This window comes from Bison bison, unplaced genomic scaffold, assembly GCF_000754665.1.
Source record: "Bison bison bison isolate TAMUID 2011002044 unplaced genomic scaffold, Bison_UMD1.0 scf7180017851375, whole genome shotgun sequence".
NCBI lineage: Eukaryota > Metazoa > Chordata > Mammalia > Artiodactyla > Bovidae > Bison > Bison bison.
Genome location: NW_011481948.1, coordinates 222,524 through 232,875, shown reverse-complemented (window position 1 = coordinate 232,875; position 10,352 = coordinate 222,524). Strand labels below are relative to the sequence as shown.

Here is a 10,352-nt window from a genome sequence, read left to right as displayed (position 1 = left end):
AGCCTTCCTCAGCAATCAATGCAAAGAAATAGAGGAAAACAACAGAATGGGAAAGACTAGAGATCTCTTCAAAAAAGTTAGAGATACCAAGGGGACATTTCATGTCCTTTATCATGGGCTCGATAAAGGACAGAAAGGGTATGGACCTAACAGAAGCAGAAGATATTAAGAAGAGGTGGCAAGAATACACAGAAGAACTGTACAAAACAGATCTTCACGACCCAGATAATCACGATGGTGTGATCATTCACCTAGAGCCAGACATCCTGGAATGTGAAGTCAAGTGGGCCTTAGAAAGCATCACTACGAACAAAGCTAGTGGAGGTGATGGAATTCCAGTTGAGCTATTGCAAATCCTGAAAGATGATGCTGTGAAAGTGCTGCACTCAATATGCCAGCAAATTTGGAAAACTCAGCAGTGGCCACAGGACTGGAAAAGGTCAGTTTTCATTCCAATCCCAAAGAAAGGCAATGCCAAAGAATGCTCAAACTACCACACAATTGCACTCATTTCACACGCTAGTAAAGAAATGCTCAAAGTTCTCCAAGCCAGGCTTCAGCAATACATGAACTGTGAACTTCCAGATGTTCAAGCTGGTTTTAGAAAAGTCAGAGGAACCAGAGATCAAATTGCCAACATCTGCTGGATTATGGGAAAAGCAAGAGAGTTCCAGAAAAACATCTATTTCTGCTTTATTGACTATGCCAAAGCCTTTGACTGTGTGGATCACAATAAACTGTGGAAAATTCTGAAAGAGATGGAAATACCAGACCACCTGACCTGCCTCTTGAGAAACCTATATGCAGGTCAAGAGCAACAGTTAGAACTGGACATGGAACAACAGACTGGTTCCAAATAGGAAAAGGAGTACATCAAGGCTGTATATGTCACCCTGCTTATGTAACTTATATGCAGAGTACATCATGAGAAATGCTGGGCTGGAAGAAGCACAACCTGGAATCAAGATTGCCAAGAGAAATATCAATAACCTCAGATATGCAGATGACACCACCCTTATGGTAGAAAGTGAAGAGGAACTAAAAAGCCTCTTGATGAAAGTGAAAGGGGAGAGTGAAAAAGTTGGCTTAAAGCTCAACATTCAGAAAACTGAGATCATGGCATCTTGTCCCATCACTTCATGGGAAATAGATGGTGAAACAGTGGAAACAGTGGCAGACTTTATTTTTTGGGGCTCCAAAATCACTGCAGATGGTGATTGCTGCCAGGAAATTAAAAGACACTTACTCCTTGGAAGGAAAGTTATGACCAACCTAGATAGCATATTGAAAAGCAGAGACATTACTTTGCCAACAAAAGTCCATCTAGTCAAGGCTATGGTTTTTCCAGTGGTCATGTATGGATGTGAGAGTTGGACTATGAAGAAAGCTGAGCGCCAAAGAATTGATGCTTTTGAACTGTGGTGTTGGAGAAGACTCTTGAGAGTCCCTTGGACTGCAAGGAGATCCAACCAGTCAATCCTAAAGGAGATCAGTTCTGGGTGTTCATTGAAGGACTGATGCTAAAGCTGAAACTCCAATACTTTGGCCACCTCATGCGAAGAGTTGACTCATTGGAAAGGACTCTGATGCTGGGAGGGATTGAGGGCAGGAGGAGAAGGGGACAACAGAGGATGAGATGGCTGGATGGCATCACCGACTCAATGGACAGGACTTTGAGTGAACTCCGGGAGTTGGTGATGGACAGGGAGGCCTGGCGTGCTGCGATTCATGGGGTCTCAAAGAGTCGGACACGACTAAGCAACTGAACTGAACTGAACTGCAAGGGTTTATTTCTGGGCTCACTATTTTATGAGTATGTTTGGTTTGTATGTTTACTTTATGCCAATGGAAAATGGAAAGCATGCTCAATTGTGTCTGACTCTGCAACCTGACAAACTGTAGCCCACCAGGCTCCTCTGTCCATGGATTTTTTCCTGGCAAGAATACTGGAGTGGGTTGCCATTTCCTTCTCCAGGGCATCTTCTTGACCCAGGGATCAAATCCGCATTTCCTACATCTTCTACATTGCACGCTGATTCTTTACCACTGAGGCACAGGCCTGTTTATGGCAATACCACGATTTTTATTACTGTAACCATGTAGTAAGTTTTGAAAGCAGGAAGTGTGGGTCATGCAATTTTGTTCTTCTTTGTCAAGATTATTTTGGCTACTTGCTGTTCCTTAAGACTCCATATAAATTTTAGGGTGGATTTTTCTATTTCTGAAAAAACTGTCTTTAGAATTTTGGTAGGGGTTGCATTGAATCTGTAGATCACTTTGACTAGTATTGACCTCTTAATATATTGTCTTCCAACCCAAGAGCATGAGATGTGTTTCCATTTATTTATGTCATTTTGAATTTCTTTCAGCAATGTTTTGTGGGCTTCTTTGGTGGCTCAGTGGTGAAGGATCTGCCTGTCAGTGCAGGAGATATGGGTTTAATCCCTGGGTGGGGAATATTCCCTGGAGAAGGAAATGGCTACAGTACTCTTGCCTGGGAAATCCCATGGGCAGAGGAGCCTGGTGGGGCTGCAGTGCATGGGGTTCGCAAAGAGCCAGACACGACTGAGCGATTGAACGACAACCACAACCTGCTGTGGCTCCCGTTGTGTAAGTGTTTCTCCTTGTTAAGTTAATTCCTAAGTATTTTACTCTTTTTGATACTGTGGCGAATGGAATTGTTTTTGTAATTTCCATTTCATATTGTGTGTAGAAATGAAACTGATGTTTGTGTGTTGATGTTATATCCTGCTGTTTTGCTGTGTTCAGAAAGTTCTAACCATTTTTTTTTGGTAGAATCTTTAGGATTTTTCTGCATATAAAATCATGTCATCTGCAAGCAAGGACAATTTTACTTCTTCCTTTCCAATTTGGGTGCCTTTTCTTTCTTTTTCTTGCCTAATTGCCCTGGCTAGAATTTCTACACCATGTTGAATAGAAGTGGTGAGAGCAAGCATCCTTGCCTTTTTCCTGATCTCAGGGAAGCTCTCAGTCCTTCACCACCGAAAATGATGCTTGCTGTGAGCTTTTAATCTTTGACTTACTATATTGAGATAGTCTTGTTCCATTCCTAGCTTTCTGAGTGTTTTTTTTTTTTAAATCATAAAACGTTTTTTATCAAAAAAGTTTGTATCATATTCTCAAATGCTTTTTTTGGCATTTTTTTAAATGATCATGTAACCCCCCGCCCCGCCATCCATTCTGTTGGTGTGGCGTATTATATTGATTAATTTTCATACGTTGAACCATCCTTGCATTCCAGGAATAAATTCCACTTGGTCATGGTGTATAACCTTCCAGTACACTGCTGAATTCTGCTTGCTGGCAGTTGTGGAGGAGCTTTGTATCACTGTGTATAAAGGGCGTTGGTCTGCAGTCTCCTTGTGTGTGTTTGTCTGGCTTTGGTATCAGGATAATTGCTGGCCTCAAAGTGAGCTGGGAAATGCTGCCTTCTCTTCAATTTTGGGGGAAAATTTTGAGAAGGATTGGATTAGGTCTTCTATAAGTGTTTGGTAGAATTTATCACTGAAGCCATTGCATCCAGGGCTTTGTTTGTTGGAAGATTTTTTATTTGATTTCCGCTCCTTACTAGCTATAGTCTATTCTGTTTTTCTATTTCTCCGTGATTTAGTCTTGGCAGGTTTTGTGTTTCTACGAATTTGTTTAATCTAATTTATCCAATCTGCTGGTGTACAGTTGTTCATAGTGCTCTCTGATAATCCTGTTTATTTCTGTAAAATTGGTAGTAATATTTTCACCTAAATTTCTGATTTTTGTAGTTTGAGCCTTCTCTGTTTTCTCAGTCCAGCTAGCTAAAGGTTTGTCGATTTTTTTGATCTTTTTAAAGAATCAAATCTTGGTTTCACTGGTTTTCTTTATTGTTTTTATATTCTATATTTCATTTAACTCAGCTTCATATTTATTGTTTCCTTCCTCTGCTGTCTTTGGGTTTAGTCTGCTCTTTTTTCTAGTTCCTTCATTTGTGAAGTGAGGTTATTGAGTTCAAGGCTTTCTTGTTTTTTAATATAAGCATTTATGGCTGTAAATTTCCTCCTTAGCACTGCTTTCACTGCATCCCATATGCAGTATGTTGTGGCTTTGTTTTCATTCATGTCTAAGTAATTTGTAAATTTGCTTTTTATTTCCTCTTTGATCTTTTGCTTATTTAAAAATGTGTTGTTTAATTTATACAATTTTGTGAATTTTTATTTTTCCTTTTGTTATTGATTTGTAACTTCAACTTCCTGCGGTCATATCATATTTTCTATGATATCAATCTTTTAAAATCTCTTGAGACTCAGTGGCTTAAAATATATTCTATCTTGGAAAATATCCGATACTCACTTGAGAATATCCCATGTGGATGTTATTGTTGGGTAGAGTGTTATGTGCTGTCTGTTAGATGTAGCTGTTTTTATTGTTGTTTAAGTTCTCTATTTCCTTACTTACGGGTTTCCCAGGTGGCTCAGTGGTAAAGAATCTGCCTGCAATGCAGGAGACCTGCGTTCGTTCCCTAGGTCAGGGAGATAGCCTGGAGAAGGGAATGGCCACCCACTCCCGTCTTCTTGCCTGGAGAATTCCATGGAGATGCAGCCCATGGGGCTATGTTGTGGTTGTTCTAATCATTACTGTGAGTGGGGTATTCAAATCTCCAACCGTTACTGTAGAACTACTGTCCATGTCTCCCTGCAGTTCTGTTAGTTTTTCTTCGTATATTTTAATGGTCTACGGACATGTTAATGTAGATGCTTATATTGTTATGTCTTCTTGCTGCATCAAGAATAGCACATCACCCTTTGTCTCTTAGAACCAGCTTTCATTTACGTTCTGCTTTGTCTGATAGTAATGCAGCCACCTTTGCTCTGCCTTCATTACTGTTTGAATGGAGTATCTTTTTCTGTCCTTCCCATTGCAGCCTGTTTGTATCTCTAAAAGGAGCCTCTTGCAGACAGCATATAGGTGGGCCGTGCGTCTCTATTCATTCTGCCAACCTCTCTGTCTTTCTACGTTTCTTCTGACCACAAAGAGAGGAGGTGAGGGGCTCGTGAATTCAGCACGTCCTGCTGCTGTGCTCAGCAGTGTGGCTATCAGCTGCTTCATAAGGTGCCTTTGTCTTTGCTGTGGGCCTGCTGCGCCCCTGCCCCTCGCCTGGACTGAGTGCCAGTCTGCGTGGTTGTCAGAGCTGCTGCCTCCGTTGGGAGGGAGGGTCCTGCCTCGCAGTCACAGAGGTCGCCGTGCAGTGTGGACCTGCGTCTCCTGCCTCGGGATCCTAGGCGAGTCTCGAGGTTACGGGGTGATGCTGGATCCTGTCGCTGGTCAGAATGCTGCTGGAGAATCCTTCTTTCCCTCCTTCTCTTCGGTGAAGTGTTTACTATTTTTACTTCTTTCAGTTTGTCTCCTTGGATCCACTTCACTTAGGAGACTGATTCTATGAGCTGAATATTCCATCATGAGTCAACATTTGTATTTTGTAATCTCTCATTTCGGTAAATTATAAATTATTTTTTTTTTGTTCTTACAAGATCTTTTGTTGAGAATTATTTGGTGTGCAAATTAAATCATCTTAAATTGTGAACACTGTTAGTAAGCTCGTGTTTGTTGCTTTCGTAGTCTCGTCTCAAGGAACTGGAGCAAGAAGCCCATTTTGTTGCAGGAGAACGGTTTCTTATCACGAGTAATCATCAGCTTCGAGAGGTAAAGCTGAATTTCGGTTCTTTGATAGAACATGCTTCCTATTCAGGGGTTAAAGGGAGATTTATTCTGATTTTACGAGCATTATTGTATGTGGCTGTCTGAAAAGTACGTGGGTGGCTCGTGTTCTCTCACGCTGAGATTCATCACTTCAAGGCTCCTAAATCCAAGAGCAGGACCGAGTCAGGACCCACGCATTTGGGAGCACCTGATCAGGTGTCCTCTTTGGCCGGCTGCTGGCCTTTGTGGTGGTGGCGTGCAGGTCCTCTGAGGGCTGGGACGCTCGCCACGGAACGTTGCCTCTGTTGCAGATCCTGTTTGGCAAGCTGCGGCTGCATCTGCTGCGCCCACAGGACGCGTCCCCCGCGACGGGGCTGCGGAGACTCCCGTCCACGTCAGGAGCCGAGGTAAGGCTCGACAGTGTCCCCTTGCAGCACATCCACACGGCACGCGAGTCCTTCTCAGGCCCCCGGGCTCCTTATGCCGGACGAGCCTGCAGCAACCTCCACGGAGCAATTCCATTCAGTCATTTCCTTTTGCAGCAGGAGAGGGGTCCCTGCCCCAAGGTTGCCCTTCAGGTGTGAATGAGGAACACAGGCTTTTACAGTACAGTTTTCCAGTGGTAATAAATTAGGTTGATTTCCTGCAAAGACGGTTTGATGGATTTGTCCTGAAAACCAAATTCTTGACCATCTAGTCATGACCTCTTAGTTTCATACCCTCATAAGAGACTGCAAGTGGGGGAAAGTCATCAGTTGTCTTCTTTCCCTAAGTTTTTTAGAAAATTTAGCTGTCCTTGTCTTGGGAGGAGTGCATTTTTAAAAAGACAGAGAGTAGGGACATGTACTTTAATTCAGCGGCAGAGAATGAGTAGATGTTCAGAATCCAGTAAGTGGTGCCTGCGGAAGCCTGCAGAGAGGAGGTTGGCAGCTCAGCGAGATGACCTGCGTTGCTCCTGCGAGTGCCACCATGCAGGCCCCGGTCGCTCTCTGTGCCTTGTCCCGCTTGGACTCCGCAACAGCGGAAGGTTTCCTTCCAGACTGCCCTGTGCACGTTGCCCCTCCAGCCCCCACTTTCTGTTCATCTCAGCCCTGGCAGAGCTTTGTGCTGGCTGACTGTCCCCCGACCCGGCCCTCAGCGGCCGGACAGCAGTTACCAAGGGACGCCTCCTCCCCTCGTCCCCGGAAGGACCACTCGCTGGCGGGACTTGACTCTGCTCTCTGCCTGAGTTGTCCCCACCCTGGTGAGCAGCCGCCTCCTGTGTCCTCAGAGCCGGCAGTGACCCTCCCGTGCTGCTGACGCACCATATCCGGGCAGAAGGGTCTTTTAAAGCCAGAGAAGTCATGGTGCTGCCTTGCCTTCGGCTCTCCACGGCGCTCAGAGAAAGACCCCAGCTCTCTAGGGTGTCCACCGCCCATGCCCGGGGGCCTGGGCCCAGTCCTTCCTTCTCCCCCACATGCCACACTCCCAGCTCCACCGAGCACACTTCCCACAAGCTCCCTCCTCAGGCTGGAGGCTCCATGTGGGTTTTGCTCAGCTGGCTTCTGACTGTCAGCTTAAGTACTACTTCCAGAAAAACCTCCTTGTCACAGATGACTGTGAGGCCCCTGGTTGCAGCCTCTTCCTTCACCTTGATTTGTTTTCTGCTTATAACTTGCCAAAATGCTGGAGAAGGTGTGGAGAGAAGGAAACCCTCCTATATTGCTGGTGGGAATGTAAACGGATGCAGCTACAATGGAGAACCGTATGAAGGTTCCTTAAAAACCTAAAAATAGAACTACCGTTTGACGCAGCAATCCTGCATATACCTGGAGAAAAGCATAATTGGAAAAGATACGTGCACTGTGGTATTCACTGTAACACTATTCACAGTAGCCAAGACATGGAGGTGCCCTAAATGTCCATCCACAGAGGAGTGGTAAAGATGATGTGGTCCATATACACAGTGGGATATTACTCGACCATAAAAAGAGCAAATGGTGACTTCCCTGCTGGCCCTTGTGGTTAAGACTCCTGGCTTCCACTGCAGGGGGTATGGGTTTGATCCCTGGTTGAGATACTAAGATCTCACATGCCATGTGGAGCAGCCAAAAAATAAAAATATGTGGAAGTCATTAAAAAATTTTTTAGGAAAAGAATGAATGAAATAATGCCACTCGGAGCAACATAGACGGACCCGGTGAGTGTCACGCCACTGACGCAGCAGGCAGACAAGTGCCACAGCACTCACACGTGCAACCTAGTGTTTTAAAGACGATGCAGACGGACGTGCTTATAAAATAGAGACAGACTTACAGGCATTGAAAACACTATGCTTACAAAGGGGAAAGGGTGGCAAGTGAGGAATAAATCAGGACTTGGGTTGAATGTATACGTACTACTGTATAGAACATGGCATCCGGTCCCATCACTTCATGGCAAATAGATGGGGAAACAATGAAAACAGTGAGAGACTTTAATTTGGGGAGCTCCAAAATCACTGCAGATGGTGACTGCAGCTGTGAAATTAAAAGACGCCTGCTCCTTGGAAGAAAAGCTATAACCTACCTAGACAGCGTATTAAAACACAGAGACGTTACTTTACCAACAAAGGTCTGTCTAGTCAAAGCTATGGTTTTTCCAGTAGTCATGTACAGATGTGAGAGTTGGACCATAAAGAAAGCTGAGTGCCAAAGAATTGAAACTTTTGAACTGTGGTGTTGGAAAAGACTCTTGAGGGTCCCTTGGACTGCAAGGAGATCCAACCAGTCAATCCTAAAGGAGATCAGTCCTGAATATTCATTGGAAGGACTGATGCTGAAGCTTAAGCTCCACTACTTTGGCCTCCTGATGAGAAGAACTGACTCATTGGAAAGATCCTGATGGCGGGAAAGATTGAAGGCAGGAGGAGGGATGAGATGGTTGGATGGCATCACCGACTCAATGGACATGAGTTTGAGTAGGCTCTTGGAGTTGGTGATGGACAGGGAAGCCTGGTGTGCTGCAGTCCATGGGGCTGCAAAGAGTCAGACACGACTGGGCTACTAAACTGAACTGATATATAACACTGGGGAAGGAAATGGCAACCCACTCCGGTATTCTGGCCTGGAGAATTCCAGGGACAGAGGAGCCTGGTGGACTGCAGTCCATGGGGTCACAGACAGTCGGACACAGCTGAGTGACTAACGCATATATAATATAGATGACCGACAAGGAACTACTGTACACAGCGCAGGGAACTGTGCTCAGAATCCTGTGATGACCTACATGAGAAAGAACCTAAACAGAAGGGATGCATGTGTGTGAATAATCGCTCTGCTGTACACCTGAATCTAATGCAACACTGCAAGTCAACTATATGCCAATAAAAAATTTAAAACTAAGATAAACTTGCCTAGTTACTTGTTTGCTATTCCAGTAGGAAGTAGGCTGCACAGACCAGACACCTCACCTGCCTTGTTTGCTACGTCCCCAGAGCCAGATGGCCTAGGACCACCCCTTACTGGGGCTGCTTGTTCACAGAGCGTGGCCAGGGCAGGGAGCAGGACCACCATGCTGAAGAGTCTGGGTGGGCTTCAGTGCCACATGGCAGTGTGCCCTCGATTTCCAGTAGCGGTGGGACCTGAGAGAGCCATAATTGTCCCCTCGGGCTGCCCCCCAGCTGGCGGTCTCGGCCTGATTTATTCTGTGTCCGGGCACCCTCTCCCTCTCCTGTGTCGCTCCCCAACTCTTCCTGACAACCAGCAGCAGAGGAGGAAATGCGATTCTCCCCTGTGTCAAGGTGCTTTCCTGTGGATGGGATTAAGACGGTGCCCTGCAGTTTTCTTCACAAAGGCGTAGTCAACATGAACCATATTCTGTTAGCCTTGCTGGCAAATAGATGGGGAAAAAGTGGGAACAGTGGCAGAATTCATTTCCTTGGTCTCCAAAATCACTGTGGACGGTGACTGCAGACAAGAAATTAAAAGGTGCTTGCTCCTTGGAGGAAAAGCTATGACCAACCTAGATAGCATATTAAAAAGCAGAGACATCACTTTGCCAACAAAGATCCGTCTAGTCAAAGCTATGGTTTTTCCAGTAGTCATGTACAGATGTGAGAGTTGGACCATAAAGAAGGCTGAGCACCAAAGAATTGATACTTTTGAATTGGGGTGCTGGAGAAGACACGAGAGTCCCTTGGACAGCAAGGAGATCAAACAGTCAATCCTAAAGGAAATCAATCCTGAATATTCATTGGAAGGACTGAAACTGAAGCTCCAATACTTTGGCTATCCGATGTGAAGACCCAAGTCAGTGGAAAAGACCCTGATGCTGGGAAAGATTGAGGGCAAGAGGAGAAGGGGACCACAGAGGATGAGACAGTTGGATGGCATCACTGACTCAGTGGAAGTGAGTTTGAGCAAACTTTGGAGATAGTGAAAGGAGGGCAGCCAGGTGTGCTGCAGTTCGTGGGGTCGAAAAGAGTGGGACACGACTCAACAACTGAAAAGTGAAAGTGAGAGTCGCTCAGTCGTGTCCCACTCTGCAACCCCATGGACTATACAGTCCTGGAATTCTCCAGGCCAGAAGACTGGAGTGGGTAGCCTTTCCCTTCTCCAGGGAATCTTCCCAACCCAGGGACTGAACCCAGGTCTCCCGCATTGCAGGCGGATTCTTTACCAGCTGAGCCACCAGGAGACACC

The 10,352-nt window shown here is 45.3% G+C and overlaps 1 protein-coding gene across 1 annotated transcript in view; it reads left to right on the top strand.

The window, feature by feature from the left end:
- The window catches only part of POLN (polymerase (DNA directed) nu), a 147,468-nt gene that overhangs the window by 52,411 nt on the left and 84,705 nt on the right, over positions 1–10,352 (top strand). Inside the window, exons 10-11 of the mRNA XM_010850601.1 lie at positions 5,611–5,694; positions 6,003–6,098. Coding sequence (XP_010848903.1) covers positions 5,611–5,694; positions 6,003–6,098 — 180 coding nt within the window. The remainder of the gene's footprint in view (positions 1–5,610; positions 5,695–6,002; positions 6,099–10,352) is intronic.